The sequence below is a fragment of the Podarcis raffonei genome, chromosome 12 (genome assembly GCF_027172205.1).
Source record: "Podarcis raffonei isolate rPodRaf1 chromosome 12, rPodRaf1.pri, whole genome shotgun sequence".
In the NCBI taxonomy this organism is placed as follows: Eukaryota; Metazoa; Chordata; class Lepidosauria; order Squamata; family Lacertidae; genus Podarcis; species Podarcis raffonei.
The window spans coordinates 22,212,164-22,232,928 of NC_070613.1; the positions used below are offsets into that span (position 1 = coordinate 22,212,164).

General features: G+C 44.8%; 1 protein-coding gene across 1 annotated transcript in view; it reads left to right on the forward strand.

Annotated features, from left to right (window-relative positions):
• Window positions 1–3,007: 3,007 nt before the first annotated feature.
• C12H10orf67 (chromosome 12 C10orf67 homolog) overlaps window positions 3,008–20,765 on the forward strand; it is a 48,157-nt gene continuing 30,399 nt past the window's right edge. The window contains exons 1-6 of the mRNA XM_053359253.1: window positions 3,008–3,247; window positions 6,103–6,223; window positions 7,339–7,482; window positions 8,901–8,975; window positions 9,955–10,104; window positions 19,832–19,973. Coding sequence (XP_053215228.1) covers window positions 3,078–3,247; window positions 6,103–6,223; window positions 7,339–7,482; window positions 8,901–8,975; window positions 9,955–10,104; window positions 19,832–19,973 — 802 coding nt within the window. The 5' untranslated portion in view covers window positions 3,008–3,077. The remainder of the gene's footprint in view (window positions 3,248–6,102; window positions 6,224–7,338; window positions 7,483–8,900; window positions 8,976–9,954; window positions 10,105–19,831; window positions 19,974–20,765) is intronic.

Consider the following 20,765-nt stretch of genomic DNA (forward strand, 5'->3'; position numbering starts at 1 on the left):
ACAAGGGAGAAAGGGTGAGTGGGGAAGAAGGCTTTGTCATGGCCACGCTGCCTTAAATAGCCTAGGCATAGATCAGAGAAAGCAAGTTTTCCCTCTGGACCGTGCCAAAGCCCTGCCCACTGCAACACAGCAGCCACTCTAGAAGAAGAGGAGGAGGAGTTTGGATTTGATATCCCGCTTTATCACTACCCTAAGGAGTCTCAAAGCGGCTCACATTCTCCTTTCCCTTCCTCCCCCACAACAAACACTCTGTGAGGTGAGTGGGGCTGAGAGACTTCAGAGAAGTGTGACTAGCCCAAGGTCACCCAGAAGCTGCATTTGGAAGAGCGGAGACGCGAACCCGGTTCCCCAGATTACGAGACTACCGCCCTTAACCGCTACACCACACTGGCTCTCATTATCCCACCCCCCCTTGGCAGCCTTGTGCCAGGCTGGTAGCACAACTCGGGCGCTCCGTGGAGTGGCAACAACTCAAGAACTGTTGCATGCTGTTGTTGAGGATTAAAGCTACTGCATCCTATTCATTTTTTCTCTCCTTACCCACCCCCATTCCACTTGCAACTGCCAGTCAGCACTGTATGGTCACTGAGCATTCTCAATCCTTACTTGCCTCTTTGGGGAGTTCCCAGCCCCTTAGGGATTCCCCCCACCCATAAAGATGGTTTGTTTGCAAGCGCTGGGGTTTCTCAAGTCTATGGCTACATGAGGAAATGCACTCACAGCCTGAACACTAGAAATGGCAGGAGCAATGCACAGTTATAGCACCTAGTCCTAGACCATGGGTAGGCAAACTAAGGCCTGGGGGCCGGATCTGGCCCAATCGCCTTCCAAATCCGGCCCGCAGACGGTCCGAGAATCAGCGTGTTTTTACATGAATAGAATGTGTCCTTTTATTTAAAATGCACATCTGGGTTGCTTGTGGGGCCTGCCTGGTGTTTTTACATGAGTAGAATGTGTGCATTTATTTAAAATGCATCTCTGGGTTATTTGTGGGGCATAGGAATTCGTTCATATTTTTTTCAAAATATAGTCTGGCCCCCCCCACAAGGTCTGAGGGACAGTGGACCGGCCCCCTGCTGAAAAAGTTTACTGACCCCTGTCCTAGACTCACCTACAAGGGTTGAATGCTTGTTCCAGCATGCTCTAGTATGGAGGATCTGGCAGCAAATCTATTACTCTCTTTTAAATACTAGGACCAGCATCCCCCATCCCCCCCGCGTTTCATAAAACTGAGACCTTTCCGAATAGAGATCTGTGCTGGTTTTCAAAAAGTGAACCTCTAAATCATTTTCACACCCACGCCAGAAATTATTGCAGATATTATAGCTTTTTTACCCATTCCATTAATCATGTACATTTGCATTGCTATAGTTACGTGCCTCTTTTGGAAGGAAGGACGGAACCATTTTGTAAGTCACTTTTCCTCACAGGACACAATGAAAGATTAATAAAAGAAATGTAGAAAAAAAAGACATTCAACGCCAGTAAATACAGGAAGACACATTTAATGTCATTAATTCTGTTTGCTGTATCTAAATTCAGACACTGCATGTAGACTCATCCCAAGCTATCTTTAAGACAGAAAACTGTGTCATCAGAACGTTCCTTGAACAGTTAAAAATGGGTGGTTATTCAAGCTTGGTGTAAGAAGGCCTTGTCTGATCTGCAAAAGATTTGCTGCAAGACTCCTGCTCTGGGTGCAACAGGTCTGAAGTGGGGTTCAAATCCCATGCAAACAATATAAAATAGGTGGTATTTGGGCGGGAAGGGCCTAAGTTTGGCGATAGAGCACCTACTTTGCATGCAGGAGGTCCCAAGTTCAGTTGTCTGTGCCTCACAAAGCAATGCTACAAAAGAATCACTTTACCACAGCAATGGAGGAACCTCAGACCTGGGTGCCAAATTCTGCCCTCTTAACATCTTTATCTGGCCCAGGTGACCCTGCACATGCCACACCCCCTTCTTCCCTAGCCACACCTTTCACTGGTCCTGCTGCACATTTTCCCTAGGTAATTTTGCTTGGTTGCAATGTGTCCTTGAGCTGTGGCAATGCCTCCTGCTTCCCTGCCACCACACCGCCAGAGCACGATTTCTGTTCTCATCCTGAAGCAAAGTTCTTAACCTGAGGTACTATTTCTGGGTTAGCAGAGTCTGTAAGCTGAAGCGTATGTAAGCTGAAGTGTATGTAACCCGAGGTACCACTGTACAGGCTTGAGTAGACCCAGAAACTGTGTTCGGTACTGCAATAACATAAAAAGATTAAGAGGGTTTCTTTGAAAACGTGCAGAGTACACTCCCTCAATCAGATGGGAGGGTTTGAGGACATGACTCTCAACTTGTACAGACTCAGACCCCAGGCAGCCAATATGGAGCCTGAGGGAAGCGGCCTCAAAACCTACCCTCCATTTTAGCCTTAGGCACAGGAGTGATGTTAGACAAACTCTGTATCCGGGAGGGTAAGGTAAAGTTAAAGGACCTCTGTCCAGTTGAATTCAACTATGGGGTGTGGCACTCATCTCGCTTCAAAAAGAGGGAGCCGGCATTTGTCCACAGACAGCTTTCTGGGTCATGTGGCCAGCATGACTAAACCGCTTCTGGCGCAACGGAACACCATGACGAGTGCCAGAGCGCACGGAAACACCATTTACCTTCCCACCTTCCCACCCACTTCCCACCTGTTTATCTACTTGCACTGGTGTGCTTTCAAACTGCTAGGTTGGTAGAAGCTGCGACAGAGCAACGAGAGCTCACTCCATAGCGGGGATGCGAACTGCCGACCTTCTGATCGGCAAGCCCTAGGCTCTGTGGTTTCGACCACAGCGCCACCCGCTCCCTCCAATCTGAGAGGATGGGCAGAGGTGCCCCTGCGTGATTCTTCATGCCCATTCGTGGCTCCATGAATGGAGGGGGAAAGTAGGCAGAAGGGGAGGGAAAGAACTCTGCAGGAAATCATCATTCCTCCTTCCTAGAATGGAGAGCAGCAGCCCCTCCCTTTGAGTGCGCCCTGCTTGTCGCCATGGCACCCCCACCATTAGCTCCTGGCCAGCGTTGTTACTTGCTCTGAAAGAAGAGGAAAGATGGCCCAGTCCATATCTCTCCCCACCGTCCTCGTCCCTGAAGAAGAGGACATTGGTGCCACTGAGCGCGCACGGGCCCTGCAATCCACGCGGAGGCTGAGCATGTACCCCAACATCCTTGAGCTCCTGACACTGTATAACAGCTTTGATGAGTTGGAGCTGGACTACCGGTAATGCATCAGAGCTGCCTGCAGGGGGTGATGGGGAGGACGGGTGAGAAGGGAAGCGAAGCAAAGGCATTCTTCCTCTCTTCTCCTTCCAATGAAGCTCTGTGGAGAATTCAAAAGCTTGCCTTTATATCTCACCGCCATTTTCTCCAAGTGGCTCAAGGAGGCGTGAAAATGATTCTCCCCCATTCTATCCTCAAAACAACCCTGTGGGGAAGGCTAGGCTGAGAAGCTATGATTGGCCCCAAGTCAGTCAGCTTCATGGCTGACTGGGGGATTTGAACTCAGGTCTCCTAGGTCCTAGTCCAGCAGTCTTACTGCCATACCACAATATAATACAACACATGTAAGACCCAATTGGGTTTGACTCTGGAGCAGATGCTGCTGGCTATTCATAGCTGCTAATTTGTGTTTTACTTTTAAAAATATTGTTATTTATTTATTTATTTATTAGAAATATATAATGCTTAATAAAAAATATGTCATTTACATAAAAAACAATAAAATTATAATAAAATTTCCTTAAAGCTAGATAAAAAACCAAACAAAAGTATATATTCCAAAATGAAACTGAACAGTGTTCAAAAGAGAGAGTTAATAATTAAAGAGTCAGAGTCTAGGAAGTCTGGATAAATATAATTTATAAGAGACCTTTAAAGGTCATTACTGTCTTATCTCAAACTACCCGAGAGAGTGTGCATTCCAGAGGAGAGGTGCATAGCTTTATTCTGTGCTGCATATTCTATGTTTGTGAGCCGCTGCGTGTTCCTCTTTTAAAGAAGGGGCAGAAAATAAAAACTAGATGATAAATAAATGGACTGTCTGGAATGAGGCAGCTTCCCATATATTTCTTCATTTGTTTTCCATTGAGTCTTGAAACCAGAGAATTGTCCTACCAGGTATCCCTCATTTAAGAATTAAATAGCACAATGTATTGCAAATCCCGTCATACTGAATGACTACATGGACACTCCAGATTTAATTGGCAACTCCATGCTTCCTTGTGCAATTCCAGAAGGTTGGCGGTTCGAATCCCCGTGACGGGGTGAGCTCCCGTTGCTCAGTCCCAGCTCCTGCTCACCTAGCAGTTCGAAAGCATGTCAAAGTGCAAGTAGATAAACAGGTACCGCTCCGGCGGGAAGGTAAACGGCGTTTCCATGCGCTGCTCTGGTTCACCAGAAGCGGCTTAGTCATGCTGGCCACATGACCCGGAAGCTGTACGCCCGCTCCCTCAGCCAATAAAGCGAGATGAGTGCTGCAACCCCAGAGTCGGTCACGACTGGACCTAATGGTCAGGGGTCCCTTTACCTTTATGTCCCATTAATGCTGTGCACCAGAATTAGTTTCCTGGCATCTCCAGTTTATTCTCCCAGTGTAGAATGGTTTAAAACTGAATTGTATCTCTGAGCCACTTTCTGAACCAGTAAATGCCATTAAAAATGGATGTTAAACTTTATCACGTTGCTATTTAAAGAACTTGTAGATATGATGAGACTTACAAACAGGGAACACTTGCATGTTGCAGAAATGCGATCAGGGGAGTGGTTCTGAGAGATGTTAACGCAGAAGGCTATTTTTAAAAATCGAACTGGCATGTGTCCCCGTTTTGCATTAAGAGTTCCCCCTGCAAATGAGCCAAGTTTAGCCTGGGTGACGTACACATTGACTCATTCTACAGCCAAGAGACTAAGCAGCTGCCTTGACCACCTGTTCCCTGTTGTTGGAAAATCCAGTCATGTTTAGAATAGCAGCCACCTCCCGAAGATTTGCGTGTTGTCATTTCACCCACCTTGTTAATCTGGGCTTCCAAAACATTGCCACAGTGGAAGTCCAGGGAAGGAAGGAGGGGGACCCCTGTAGTACAACTGAAGAGTGTGCATGGCAGATGTAACCAAATGGCGATCCATTTGTGCTCCCCAGAGAAATAACATTTTGAAATCTAAGCAGGGCTTAGCTTGGCCAGTGCCTTGATGGGAGACTGCATAGAATCCCCTATGCAAGCTGATCTGAAAGCGAGTGTGTGATAAAAGTGAACTCAATAACTGTGTGAGTGACGGGATATCCTTTTAGAATCATTCATTATTGAGGAACATATATAAACCCTCTTTAAACTTTCTACATACAAGTAGTGTGGAGAGTGGGGACTGTCACTTTTTTGCTCCCCAAAATTTAGAGGGAAACCTCTGAAGCAGGGAGCTTTCTGTACTTTATGGAGGATCCCCGCACAATTTAAGACCCTGATCTATGCTCTACATTGTGCAGGCAGCTTCCACAAGTAAAGGAGAAGAGGCTGCTGGATCAGGCCAATGGCCTATCTAGTGCTGCATCCTGTTTTCACAACGGCCAACCAGATGTCTCTGGGAAGCCTGCAGTCTTCATCTGAACATCAGAGAACTCCCCGCTTTTACAGTTTCTAGCAACTGGTATTCAGAAGCATGTAGGTCATTGCCTCCTGTGGCAGTGAGTTCCATAGGTTAACTATGCTTTGTGAAGAAGTACATTCTTTTATCCTGAATCTTCCACCTTCAGCTTCATTGGGTGTCCATGAGTTCTGCTGTTATGAGAGAGGAAGAAAAACTTTCCTGTATCTACTTCCTTGCTGCTGTGCAAAATTTTTATAGACTTCTGCTTCAGAAGTTCACCCTCCAGCTCATGAACAATAGGGAGCGGAGCGGAGCTTCACATGCCTGTCCCCTCTCTTGCATTGCTTTTACACATGAGTAAAACACTTGAACGAGGCAATAACTTAAAAGCTTAATGGATAGTTTAGCAGATTATTGCTACTTTAAGCTTCACATTTGTTCTGTATAATATCTTTGCTGTTTCAACTAACTATATTTCAACAAAAAAATCCATAGGCACACGATTTCAGATAACCTGAAAATAGGTTTTGGGATCTCAGATCATGCTACGCAAACAGATACAAGTGAAATAGGAGATATAAAGGTCTTTATAGAAACGACAAGAACTTTATTACAGGTAAGCTGTTTTCTGCCCATCTCTCAAGCAGAGCTTTGCTGGAATACATATGTGGCACTGTAGCTGTTTACATGGGAGGCGGGTGACACTGTGGTTTAAACCACTGTGCCGCTTGGACTTGCCGATCAGAAGGTCGGTGGTTCGAGGCCCCACAACGAGGTGAGCTCCCGTTGCTCTGTCCCAGCTCCTGCCAACCTAGCAGTTCGAAAGCACACCAGTGCAAGTAGATTAATAGGTACTGCTCCGGCAGGGAAGGTAAACGGTGTTTTCATGGGCTGCTCTGGCTTCGCCAAAAGCAGCTTAGTCATGCTGGTCACATGACCTGGAAAAACTGCCTGTGGAAGCGGACAAATGCCAGCTCCCTCGGGCTGTAAAGCGAGACGAGCGCCGCAACCCCAGAGTCATTCACAACTGGACTTAAGTGTCAGGGGTCCCTTTACCTTTAGCTGTTTACATAAAGTAGCTAGTTCTTATTTTGTGCCAACAACAGCCATTTTTAACCATTCTAATTTAACATCTGCATTCATTCTTGCTTCAGAAATCTTGGCTATTTTTTTCATTCCTTTCATTGTCAAAGTCCTTATTGCCACTATTATCAACTGTAGATAGCATATGCAGGGGGAAAGTGAGATCAAACTGTTTATGAGGCATGTGTGTGCAAGCCTAGAGGAAGCTAGGCTCGTCCTTGTAATGCTAAGCCTTAAAACTTGTAATGCTGAGCTGTAGCTTAGCACAGGTGTGAGAAACCTCTGGTCTCCTCCAGATGTTGCAGGACTACAGTTCACATCATCCCTGTCGGCCATGCTGCCTGGGATTGATGGGAGTTGTAGTCCAACAATATCAGGGTGCCCCCAGGCTCCCTATCCCTGGTTTCAGTGCTCTGTCCAAACTAACCCACTGAAACAGGAATGCAGGTGTCTGGGTGTGGTTGTATTGGGTTAAGATGCCCCTTCCCAGGCCAACTTCATTGAGATCACACATGGACTGGCACAGTCTGTGTGTGGTGCTGTTCATTTAGTGTGCTGAAACAGCTAGTTTGGTAGCTCCATTCTGTTCAACAGCCACATAATAAATCGTTTTGAATGAGCGTGCCATTAATCCTTTTGTATTTTCAGTTCACAGACAGGCTCTACAATGAGTTTGCTATGTACCGAAAGATCCTTAAAGCGCAGTATGAGGAAAAAATACAGGAAGAGGCAACCAAGCTCTGGCTAGCCATAAATGACAGGCTAAAATACATTGATGACTTTTACAAGCAGGTACAGGGCAACTTTCCTCATTCCGCTTTAAGCATCCAAGTGCTGAAGTGTAAAGCATCAATGCGTAATCTGTGTGAAGGTTTTGTGTTTGTTTGCTATTTGGTTAAAGCAGTGTGTGTGTGTGTGAGAGAGAGAGAGAGAGAGAGAGAGAAAGAAAGAGAGAGAGAGAGAGAGAGAGAGAGAGAGAGAGAGAGAGAATATCATATGCTGGCAGTTAGCAGTGCAATACAGAAAGCACATTAAGTGGTTTACCCTGTAATTCCCTCGTTGTGCTATAAAGCACTATAGAACTCAGCCTAAGAACCAGCCCCAAACTGGAGCTCTTTTTGTTGTAGGCAGGGTGGTGAGAGAGAGATTGTTGAAAGGGTCTCCCTTCCTTTTCCTTTCCTCTCTTTTTAAAACAAGTGATTATGTTTATATGTTTTTGTTTTTTTAAAAATCAGCCTTTCAGTTTGGGCATGTGTTACAGCAATTGTCAGCACAATCCGCTGTTCACTGCTTAATCAAAAATAAGCATGAGCTGAGTTCCATAAGGCGTAGTCTCAGGTTAGCGTCCGTAAGGTGGCTCTGCACCATTATTCTGCAATGTTCCAATTGCATTCAGAACAGTGGGATATACACTACGGATATGATCCAGGGATTGATTGTGCCGAGCCCCAGCAGAGCCAGCACAGGCAGCTGAGCCCTGGCAAGCCCTGGGCACGGTCTGATATCTGCAGGGTTCATGTGCCGTCAATGCTGACACAGCAGGGGACTGGACAGAACTGCCGCCTGGTCCCTCCCTGACCAGAGAACAGGATGCTGTGGGCTTGTGGCTCCACCTAAAGGCAATCCATTGTAACTGCTTCTACTGTACCAGTCACAACCTTTCTCCAGAACTTGTGTGCTTGGGTGTTGCAAGGGCTAAAGGTGTTGGAAGAGGCAAAAACACACTTGAGGATTGTACCTTTGCTCCAAAGAGCAAAGATAATGATGGAATTGCTTTCTTTCCTTCCTTCCTTCCACATTCTCTCCTTCCTTCTTGTTGCATTTCTGTCTCACCTTTTTCTCCAAGGAGCTCAAGGTGGTGTACACAGTCCCCCCCCCTTTCAAGCCCCACAATAGCCCTGCGAGATAGTTTAAGGCTGAGAGGTAGTGACTGGCCCAAGGTCACCCAGTGAGCTTCATGGCTGAGCAGGAATTTGAACCCTGATCTACCATGTCCTAGTCTGACACTCTAGCCACTGTGCCACACTAGCTTGAATACGTCTTTTTTATTTTGAAATTTACAGTTGGGCAGCACCTTTTTTATTGGGACCAACCAAAACGTCCTAAGAAAGGCACTGCCCAACAGTGGACTTTGAAACATTTCCTTGCGGGCTTTGCCTTTTACCGTTTCGATAATCCGTAAAAAGTTAAATCTCGCCCTTCAATTACAGAAAGAGGAGAAAATGCGATATAGCTACCAGCAACAACTATGTGATGCACTTGCAATTCTCAAAACAAACTATACGGTGAGTTTTTGAATTATTGCTACTGTGTATATTTTATTTATCTGACACAGCGCGGGGTGCAGCGTACCCTGGTTTGCTTGGTTAAGGAATTCAGAGTTGGAATGGCCCAGCTAAAAACCTGGCCCCATGAGCCAGGGCACAAAAAAGCAGTTCTTAGGGTCAGGTGCAAACGTCATACAAGCAGATGTGGTATCCTTGTGCAGGCTTTGGGATTCACCCCTGCTCCCGGCTGAGCTGTTCGTAAATAGCAGAAGCAGCTACTGGTTCTGGAATGCAGGTGCTCCCCCACCTATCCCTTCCACCCATCTGATCATAGCTGGTCATATAGTTGTAGAGTTGGACCAAATGGATCATCTAATCCAACCCTCTGCAATGCAGGAATCTTTCGCCCCACCTGGGGCTCGAACCCACGACCCTGAGAGTCTCATGCTCTATCAACTGAACTATCCATCCAGACACATCCCTCCCTTCCCCCACACCCTTCCCTAACTACTGAAATAAAACAAGAAGTTTGCTTTTGTAGGTAGCTGGCAAACACTGTGTGCCCAGGTAGACTATGGTGTCCATTCCCCTATTCTCCTCCCAAAACTGCAATTTCCAAAGCTCTCTGTGAAGAATGTGGGAATCGTAGCTCTGGGAGGGGAATTGTGGAACGGCCTACTGATCATAGAATCATAGAGTTGGAAGAGATCACAAGGGCCATCGAGTCCAACCCCCTGCCAAGCAGGAAACACCATCAGATAATCAGATAATGCTCATCTGATAATGCTCAGCACCCTAAACTACAGCTCCCAGGATTCTTTGGAGGAAGCCATGGCTGTTTAAAGTGGCACCATAGTGCTCTAAACCTAGGGTGAGGATGTAGCCAAAGTCAGGCATGATTTAGTGTTACAAAAACCAATCCAGCTGTTGCTGCTGTGCCTTCTGACTGCGATCAAGTGCTTTGTGTCTCTCATTAATGCTCCTCTTTCCTTGGCAGAAATATTTCTTACTTGACCCATCCGAAGAAGGTGGAGAAACCGTACTTTCAAAGTTACAGGTACTGAGGGGCAAGCTTGAGGAGCAGGCTGCTACAATTGAAAATTTGGAGGCAGAGGTAACGAGGCTTAAACAAATGTCCCCTGAAAAGGTAGGTGGTTTTCCAAAGCCTTTAGCACATGGATGTGGGCTTCCAAACGCTGTAGTTATTGTTTGTTGCATTTATATCTCACCTTTTCCTCCCAGGAGGTTTCCCCCTCCTCATTTAATCCCCACTGAAACCCCGTAAGGTAAATTAGACTTAATGGCCCCAAGTCACCCAGTGAGCTTCATGGCCAAGTGGGGATTTGAACCCTGGTCTCCCAGGTCCTTGTCATATCAGTCTGCCTCAGGACACCCATTCAGATCCCCATAGGAAGCTGCACTTAATGCAGAATGCTGCAGTGCAATTGCTGACAGAAGTGAGGCCTTGTCAGTATATAACATTTGTGCTCAGAGATCTGCACTGGTTGATTTACTACCAGGCCAAGTTCAAGATGTTCTTTGTATATACAGCGGTACCTCAGGTTACATACGCTTCGGGTTACATACGCTTCAGGTTACAGACTCTGCTAACCCAGAAATAGTACCTCGGGTTAAGAACTTTGCTTCAGGATGAGAACAGAAATCGTGCAGAGATAGCAGGAGGCCCCATTAGCTAAAGTGTTGCTTCAGGTTAAGAACAGTTTCAGGTTAAGAACGGACCTCCGGAACAAATTAAGTACTTAACCCGAGGTACCACTGTAAAGCCCTTAACAACTTGGGACCAATTTACCCACGTGTGCCCACTCAACCACTGATGGGCGGAATTGGCACTACAACAGGGACCACATAATATCCGTTCCATTTTTTTAAGGACTCAGTCGTTTAGTGTGGCAGTGTGGGAATGTTGTGGATAGTAGGAGAGGATATATTGATTCAATATTATCCTTCCTCACTCACGCTAGTGAGCTAGTAACAGAGCACATTCCATTGCACAGTGCTGGAAGCAAGTTGATGGATTTGTTAGAATCGTTTGAATTGAGCGATCCAGTCTGGCTTGTTCCTGGTAAATTTCCCCTTTAGTTCCCTCTTAAAAACAAGGATGACACAACAGTCTTCTTTTAAAAGTAATGATAAAGTTTACTTACATTCAGTTCACAGTATTGTCCTGAAGGCAGGCTTTAATCTTGTAGTCATAGTTACAGTTGTAGAGAAAAGAAGCCTCACACTTTCTATCTTGCGGCTTCCGTCCTCTGTAAGGATGAGCCATGTGTTGCTGGCTAAGAGCCGGCAGAGGAGTCTGAAAGGTGAAATGGGAAGAAGGCAAAAAAGAGTTAAAATAGGAAGATGGCTGCTTGACTGGCCCTTTTATAGGGTCTGCTAGGGCCATGCCCATCTACCTGGTCACACACAGGGGGGGGAGGCTCCAGAGCAGGTTTGAGAGGAAGTCCTACCTGTCTGGAGCAACATTCCCCTGCGTGTCCACTCTAGGAAACAGGAAATGTTGTATTTGACTGCTACAGTGAATGATACATCCTACAGGCAGCACCTGGTGCTGGATTACCAAATAGGCAGAGTAGGCCTTGGTCTGTGGGCCCTACGCCTTCTAGGGGCCGCACAACAATGGATCAAAATAATATTGATTTGATCTTGAAATAAAATTACAATCGAGCTTTCTTAGTTCAGTGTGAGGGGGGCCCTGAGATTTTTGACTGCCATGGAACTCCCTGCCTATTGAGAGCAATGCTCCGCTGAACTCCTTTTGGCACCTGCTAAAAACCTCTTTGTTTAGACTAGCCTACCCAGATGCTTAGAAAGTTAAGGTAATTTTAATCTAAGTATTTCAACTTTTGTATGTTTCAAAGTATGGTTGCAGGTTTTTCTTGATTTTATTGTTTTATCTTTTTGTAAACCGCTTTGAGGTTGTTGTGTTTTAAAAAATAATCAAGCAGTGTATAAATTGTATGAAATAAAATAAAAATAAATAGGAGTTAAACATTTTTAGTGTAGAAAGGCAAATGTATTTCCCTCTAGGACTGTGAGTTGCTACAGGGAGAGCATTGCATAGTCTGTTCTTATGTTATACTGATGATACTCCATTAGGGAATGTCTTTGGACTGGGTTGTCTGCATGGTGAATTGGGTCTCAGTCCTGTTTCTAAACGATAGATGATTAAATAGCAAATGTACCCTAAATTCCATCAAAGAACTCCACAAGTCATACTGGGGTTTAAAGAGAAAGTTTTTAATCACTGTCTTATAACATACAGTTTTGCAGTGGGTAAATTGCAGCATGAAGTTAGCAACTCAGAAACTACATAGGGTGATAAAGCTTTGAAGTCTCCAGAACGATGTACATTCATATTTCGCATCTATCTTCTAAGCCAGGTTGGCAAGGTTTACCTTTCCAGCACTGCAGAAGCAAGTCCCCGCGCTGTGCCAGTTTAGCTCAGCGCACAGGGACTCACCAAATGGGCAACTTAGTTCAGGGGCGGCTCATGGGCCTGTTAAACGACCCCCATGGGCTGCTTGTGGTCCATGGGCCTTAGGTTGCCGACCTCTGTTCTAAGCAAAAAAGAACTGTTGCTGTGGGCAGATGGTAAGGAGAGCCTCACCACAAAGCCTTCCTTCTGTGACAAATAGCTGCAGAATGCTGCAGAAAACCCTCCCTTTGCTCGTTTTGATAGTGTCCTTGCTGCAGCAAGGCTAATTGTTTTATTTACAGTTCTTATTTATGACGGATGGTGGCGCTAGAGCTATAGATTCACCATGCAAAGCCCACAAAACAGAAGCTACAGCACAACTAGATTTTAGAGAACTGTCTCTTACAAACAGACCGCATTTGATTGTAAAACATTTTTTTTCAATCTGTGCAAATAATAGATTACAAATAGTTGCTGTTGTTAATTATGATGATGCTGGTGACAAGCATTGTTATCAGTATTATTATTATTATTATTACTGTTATTATTATTGATATCCCCTTCCTCTCCTCCCACCACTGCCCCCATATACTCTCACTCTGCAGCAGATGGGGGGGGTGGAGCACTGCTGTAGAGAGGGGGATCAATTTTGCTATATAGTAGAATCATAGAATTGTAGAGTTGGAAGGGACCACAAGGGTCATCCAGTCCTACCCCCTGCAACACAGGAATCTTTTGCCCAACGTGGGGCTTGAACCCATGGCCCTGAGATTAAGTGTCTCACGCTAGTAGTAGCAATAATAATCTATATGCCTCTTTTTAGCCCAAGGGCCCCCAAAGTAAAATGCAGCGGAATTCAAGGCAATAAGATAACAAGATAAAATTAATTTCAGTTATGATCCTTGTGGCTCACAGCACAGTGAGCCTTTGATGCGTGAGTTCTAGCCTTTTAAGCCTCTTAAGTCCTGAAACAGTTCTTTAAAAGATCCTTTGAAACCGTGAATTTACTGTGTAACCACATAGAGTGGAACGATGTCTCAGGGGACTTTTGACTAATCGTTTCTTTGTACTGTGTGATGTTTATTAACACCCTCTGGCAGATCCTTAACTGGAGAAATCCTAGAGGGTTTGGGGGAGTATTTTGGGGAGTTAAATAAAACAAAAAGGAATCGTGTCAAGTCCAATGAAGCAACTAAGTAAGAACAGTTTTCTGCAACCCATGGCTTATACCGATGGTGGGGTGGGGACGATGTTAGGGACTCACTTTAAATTGCCTGTTATGAGCCCATGTGCTTTTGGAGGGTTATATACCAATTTTAGCTTCAATAATTGATGCTGCTTCCTAATTAATTGTAATTATTTCTAAAGAAGAACAGCTGCATATTAATATAATGGATGACTTCTCACATCTCTGCATTTTGGCCACTGATTCCCATAAACCTAAATGGGTGTCAAGTGCTTGATCACTGTGATCATCACCTACTCCTGTACTTGCATGATCGTGAGCACTTAGCTTTTTTTCCTTTTTTTCTTTGAGCTTTTTTATTTTGTGTAAATGCCCAGAGAATTTACACAAATGGACAGTATACAGATGATGGTGGTGGTGGTGGTTGTGGCGATGATGGTGGTGGCTTTTTATTGTAAACTGTGTTTTATTATCTGTGCCCAGAGAACTTGGATAGCATACAGATGATGAAGATAAAAATATAACCTTGAAACAGTCACTTTGATTTCAATAGGATTAACTCAATAGCAAAACTCTGTGTACAGCAATATATGTATATCCTACTTCACATCCCAACCCTAAACATATTTTACTTGGAGTTAGTCCCATTTTGTTCAGTAGCACTTCCTTCTAAGCAAATTTGTTTGTATTTTAACGTAACTTACTCAGATTCTCCTACAAATTATTCAACTTGTTCAGTTCTGGTTAAGCCAATGCAGCCACTTCACAACATGGGAGAGAACTGTAAACCATTCCATGGTCTGAGCTGAACATAATGACAACATATACCAGACATAGCAGCATTCTGAGCCAGCATTCGACACCCACTTGTGTTCTGATAGAAACACCTTGTGGCTGAGGCAGCCATGTGAGCCACTCTGGGAAATTATTTGAGGGGATGAGTAGGAATCCCCATATGTCATAGACTAGACAGATGAAGAGGAATGGTGGAGACCGCCTCCCCAGGGGCTTCCAGAGAGGAGGAAGGGGCAGATAGTATAGATCTGGAGGGCCCAGGTCACACCCTAGGAGAAGAAGAGGGAAGAAGTTCGGAAATAATGGAATACAGGGAGCAGGAACCAGGTAGTGTAGAACAGGCAGAGCCTGAGCAGCAGCTGATTGACACACTGTCACTTGAGAGTACAGTGGTACCTCGGGTTAAGTACTTAATTCATTCTGGAGGTCCGTTCTTAACCTGAAACTGTTCTTAACCTGAGGTACCACTTTAGCTAATGGGGCCTCCCACTGCTGCCATGCCGCCAGAGCACGATTTCTGTTCTCATCCTGATGCAAAGTTCTTAACCTGAAGCACTATTTCTGGGTTAGCGGAGTCTGTAACCTGTAACCTGAAGCGTATGTAACCTGAACCTGTACAGTGGTACCTTGGGTTACAGACGCTTCAGGTTACAGACTCTGCTAACCCAGAAATAGTACCTCGGGTTAAGAACTTTGCTTCAGGATGAGAACAGAAATTGCGCAGCAGCAGCAGGAGGCCCCATTAGCTAAAGTGGTATCTCAAGTTAAGAACAGTTTCAGGTTAAGAACAGACCTCCAGAACGAATTAAGTTCTTAACCCGAGGTACCACTGTATCCCAGAACCTGTTCCCTCCCCAAAAGCCAAGTTGAAAATAGCAGAGAAGAGGGCTCAAAGGTTGGTGGCACTTAACAGCCGCCATAGGAGGTAGGAGGAGTCTGAGGAATAGGAAGTGCAGAGAAGAGGAGGTGGAGCTTCACTTGAGGCAACTTCACATAATGAACAGTGTGGATGGAATTTTGCCCTGCTAATTCTAATAATAAAAAGGAACTGAAAAGCTCGCTTTTCCCCTGTCTCTCTGCTTTACTGGGCAGGCGGCCACTAGCCACTGACAACACCCTGACACCAGGGATAGCAATAAAATTAATTGATTAATAAATTAATAAAATGAACCAGACTCTTTGAAAAGTTGGTGCTGCACAGAGCATAAGTCCGAGTGCAAGGGACAGCTACCCACTTTCCCCTGCACTTCAATCTTGAGGCCAGTCTCAGCTTGGTGGCAAAGTTGCACTGCTAGATTGTAAGCAAGCTTAAGATTTTGTGATGGGGCTTTGCATAAGTATAGGGAAGTGGGGCCCTACCACCGGGCCTGCCCCCAAAGTTGTGTCCCTTCTTCCAGCTCCAACCAGTTCCTTCTTGCATGGCTGATCTCTGGTGCATGCCTTGGCTGCATGAAGGTTCCCATCTTACAGGTGCTGCATGCATAGCCGGGGGGGGGGGGGAGCTTGGTTGCCGGATGTGACCCCATTCATCCTTTGGTGCATCTTGTGAACACTCCTGGTTGCACAGGGCTTCTGATTGCATAGATGAGCTCTCACAAGTGCAGGTAGTGAACCATGCAGACCTTCCCTCAAGGCATAGAGGCCAGGGGTGATGGATCAGGGGGAAAGGTAGGTCGGTGAGGTGGAGCTGGTGGACACCATCCGGCTTGCCTTTACTCTGATGGTGTCAGGGTGCTGCTGACGGCTGCTGGCTAACTTCCCAGGAAATCAGACACAGAGAAAGAGAGAGCTTTTCAGTTCTTTTATTTCTACAGGATCTCAAGAAGACACAGGAAGAGCACCTTACTCTAAAGCCCATGTTCCTCATAGCAAAGCTCCACCCCCCTCTGGTCGTTAATTCCTATCAATCAGACTCCTCCTGCTGCTAACAGCGGGTACTAAGTATAAGCTTCCTTTGGGCTCTCTGTTCAGTGATTCGCACAGAACAGGGGTCAGCAAACTTTTTCAGCAGGGGGCCGGTCCACTGTCCCTCAGACCTTGTGGGGTTCCAGGCTATATTTTTTTGGGGGGGGGGATGCATGAATTTCTATGCCCCACAAATAACCTATAGATGCATTTTAAATAAAAGGACACATTCTACTCATGTAAAAACACGCTGATTCCCGGACCGTCTGCGGGCCGGATTTAGAAGGCGATTGGGCCGGATCCGGCCCCCGGGCCTTAGTTTGCCTACCCATGGCATAAAACGTCTGCTTCTCGGAGATGAAGAGGGTCTGGTAAGCTGTTCAGAGACAGTGTGTCACTTGGCTGCTGCACAGATTCTAACACAGCTGACTCCTGCCTCTGTTCAATGCCAACTTGCTCCTGTTTTTCATCAGTCATTATTTCCCAACTTCTTCCTCCTCCTCCTCCTTCTTCTGGGGTGTGACCTGTCTCAAACACAAGTCTAGGTCTATACTCTCTGCCCCTTCCTCCTCTCTGGAAGGTTCCTGGGGTTCCTCCACCAGTCCTCCTCACCTGCCCAGTCCCTGGCAGATGGAGCCATTTCATGTAATACACACATGGAAGGGGCGGGCAGGAGGGAGGGAGGGAGACAGTCCAAAATCTGTGACTTGAGCACAGCCAGGCCTTTGCCTTCACACACAATGGATGCCTGTTGAATGCATGTTTTACCTGATCCAGCACAACAAGCAAACAGGGAGATGGTTCTGCTCCACCAACTTAGGGCATCTGCAGCCAACCAACTGAAGCTCCCCCCCCCCAAGAGCTCAAGCTGCTAGAATTTTATCTAGTGGAGAGAGGGTGGACAGTAGCAGTTTTAATGAAAAAGAGAGTCCTCCCTCCCCAAATCCTCGAGGGCTCGCAATCTAGCTGGCTAACATGAACACCAACCAGGCACAAAGGAGGACAAAGAAACAAAGGAATTGGGACTTGTTAGTAGTGAAGAGTAAGTGAAGGGCCTCTGTGGATGCTCTGTGTATAACAGTGCAACAAACACACAGCTGTTGTACATCGTTACTTCTTTTTTTTTAATGTCCTGAGATGGCAGAAGAAACCGAGAGCAGGGGGCCAAGAAAATGTGCAGAAGGAATATCTTTCCCGGGGACAGAGTTGCTGTTGCATGTTGATCATGTTTTCCTAGTGTTCAAATGCCAATCCTTTGTTGCTGAAAAACACAGCTCTCCCACTGATCACCATTTAGTGCACCTCTTGCAATAATTTGCAAAGTTTGGTTCAGAGAATTTGCCACAGATACTTGTCCTGTGGCTGGAATATTCATTCCCCCTCTTCAGTTCTGAAGTAAACCTCTTCTGTTGATGGCGGAGGATGTTGTTGTTGTTGCTGCTGGGAAATTCCCTGGGAAAAGATGAAAGTCCTGGCGCTAAAGTAATATTAATGTCAACATCTGGCAGGCCTTGCATGGGAGAGCATTCCCTACAGGAGGGACAACTGAAATGGCCTTCTCCATTGTTGCCACCTTCAAAAATTCCCATGTAAGAGGCCACCTGAAGAACATAGGTGCCAATCTTAAGGTCGAGGAATATCCATGTCAAAAGATGCGTTTCATCGAGTATTTGCGTCCCAAGTTTGAATATTGTTTAATAATATTTTAGCCTTATTTGAAGGATGGGATTGGCTTAGGCCCTCCTCTTTCTAACTCTCCCTCTCTCTTAGCTCACTGTTTTCTTCATGTACTGATGCCAACTCGGTTTAATTCAACATGAAGTGAGGCAAGACATTTCAGAATATAATTATCTGAGAAAAACAATTGGGGAAAATTCACCTCTCCCTTCAGAAATATTCAGCAACATTTCTTCCCACCCACCCCACAGTTTTTCTGCCCTAAATAGAACAGATGGGGAGCATTTCCCCTTAGCTCTGAATTGGGCTATGAATTGTACTTATAGCAAGCACAAAGGTTGGAAAACGATAGAAATTATTACATTTTAAAAATGGCACCCTTCTGTAAAGAAGCATCTCCTGTTTTATCTCACAACAACCCTGTGGGGTAGATTTGGCTGAGAGAGGGTGACTAAGTCTAAAGTCACCCAGTGGGGTTCATAACAGAGTAGATATTTGAACCCAGATCTCTCTGGTCCCAGCCCAGCACTCAAGGCACTTAGAATGGAGGGGGGCAGGCTTGGAAACCATCAAGATAAATCACATTTCGGTATAAATATGTTCCAGGCATTGTCTGCTAGTTTTCTTTCTTCTATATCTTCAGATGATCTTAAAAGGGGAAACCTGCTTTCGAAACTAATCAAAAAGACATGTTTCCTTTAAATAATTACTAGCCATCGTGTTAACTAGCTTTGGGACTTTTTTCCCATAAGGATATCAGAAATCCACATGATGTTCTAGTGGCCATTGCAAAGTCGCGTTTCAACTTTCTTCTGAGAGCTTTTTTCCATCTTGTTGAAAAGAAATATGCGGCAGTAAAAATCTCGACAGCCATTTGACAATCTATGCAAATGTGTTAAATAGCTTTGAAGCAGACAAGAAGAAAGGGTGGCTCTCCCAATAAGCTTGGATGCATACGAAGTCCTTTCCATAATGAACGTGGCAAGATTTTAACAAAGGGCATGCATAATAAAAATGTAAATGAGTTTGCTTTACCAAAAGTATAACTTTAAAGTCTTTTGTTGCGTGCTGTCCTGGAACTTTCCTACAAGGTTATCACTGTTCGCATGGAGATTTAAACCAGAGTCTTCAATGGCATTAAAAAAAAAAAAAGGAAACCCTTGGACGGCCTATGTGTGACGTGCATGCAAAGTTATCTTAATGTTCAGAATATGAATTGCCTCTGGGTGGCTCCGGCATGAAGCAGAAAAACCAACTGTGTTGGTATCAGGCTGCCTGATGGACTCCATGTGGCTCCCAGCCTGGAAATTTCACCGATTTGACGTCTGATGTGCTCCTCATGGCAATGGCAGTGCTGTCACTGAGAAACGGCACAAAAGCGACAAGCCCCGCCCCCTTTCTCCTTAGCCGTGCACTTTGCAACCCCCTGGAGTTGCCTGCCCATGGCTTCTCTTGCCTGCCTAGTTACGGACAGCACTTCATAAGCACAGAGAGAAGTGTGGGTGGATAGGCCCCAGCTGCCTTCCTGGATGCAGGCCCCACAATAAATTGGCCTGAATGATGAGGGCAAACAAACAGTATGATATGCATTATTCCTGTCAATAACGTGTCCCCATGTGTTACAGTCTTTGTATGTAGGGTTCCGCAGCCTTTCTTCCGGAAAGTTCTATTTAGTCCCCTTAGTTTCCCCTCCCATTCATATTATAACTAATATGACAGGATTCAGAAAAACGATATGATAGCTTGCATTGTATAATTACTGTGTGCGCCCCCACCCCCACCCCGGCGGCATATTTACATTGTGTGTTTGTGGTGGTGTTTTTCCTTTTACGCCTCACGGTTTTGAAAACAGGCGGCTTCTTAATCTTTCAGGTCGTACATGATTTAATGATTGAAAAAGAGTTGCTTCAGCAAGCGAACTCGGAGTTGAAAGGAGAAAATGCTACCCTGCTTGACAAGCTTAAACGCCTTCAAGAAGTTATAAAACTCAAAGTGAAAGAAATGACTAACTTAGGTAAACTTTCCTTATAGAACAAGAAACTGATTTTATTTTATTTTATTGAAATTTTGTGGAAATTATTCAGAGCCTAAATTGAGCCAATAAGCATAGCGTGGTAATTATTGTTTCCCCCCCATTTTTTCTGTAATTTGAGGTGGTCTTGAACACTTTCAGAAGTAGTAGAAAGTAACCTTGTTTCAGTGTATGTTTTCCTTGTATTTACCAATGGGGGGGAAGGGAGAGAAAGGTTTGTTATTTACACAAATGTTGAGACTTCTTATATTTACAGTTCCAAATGATTATGTTGAACAATACTGTGAAAGAATTTTCTCCAAAGTCTTCATTTTAACAAATACCTATTCTTCTAATAAACCAATAGCTCATACCTGCTCCTATGTAGTACCCATCTGACGATGAAGTATAATAAGAAATCCATTTTAGTGAGGTGTATAATAGACATTACAATACGTCTGCTGCGGGGTGATATGCTATGTTTTGCTAGTTATTTCAAGGCAGAGCTGATGCCCCAGAGCCTTAAGTAGTTATATATTTTACCAATTCCTCTTTTAGAAAAGGCTTGAATTTATGACATCTTAAAATGTGTGCATATTTCTTTTTTATTTCATAAAATTTATATTCCGCTTGAGTATTTTAAAAACCCATCAGAATATAAATACGCAAGTGCTAACATGCTTTTTATTGTTGCATGCTGGAAATTCAGAAATGTCTGGGTATAGAAGGTGTTTTTTTTAACCTTTTCTATAAAAAATAAAATAAAATATATTGCATTCTGGTCTTCTAGGGCAG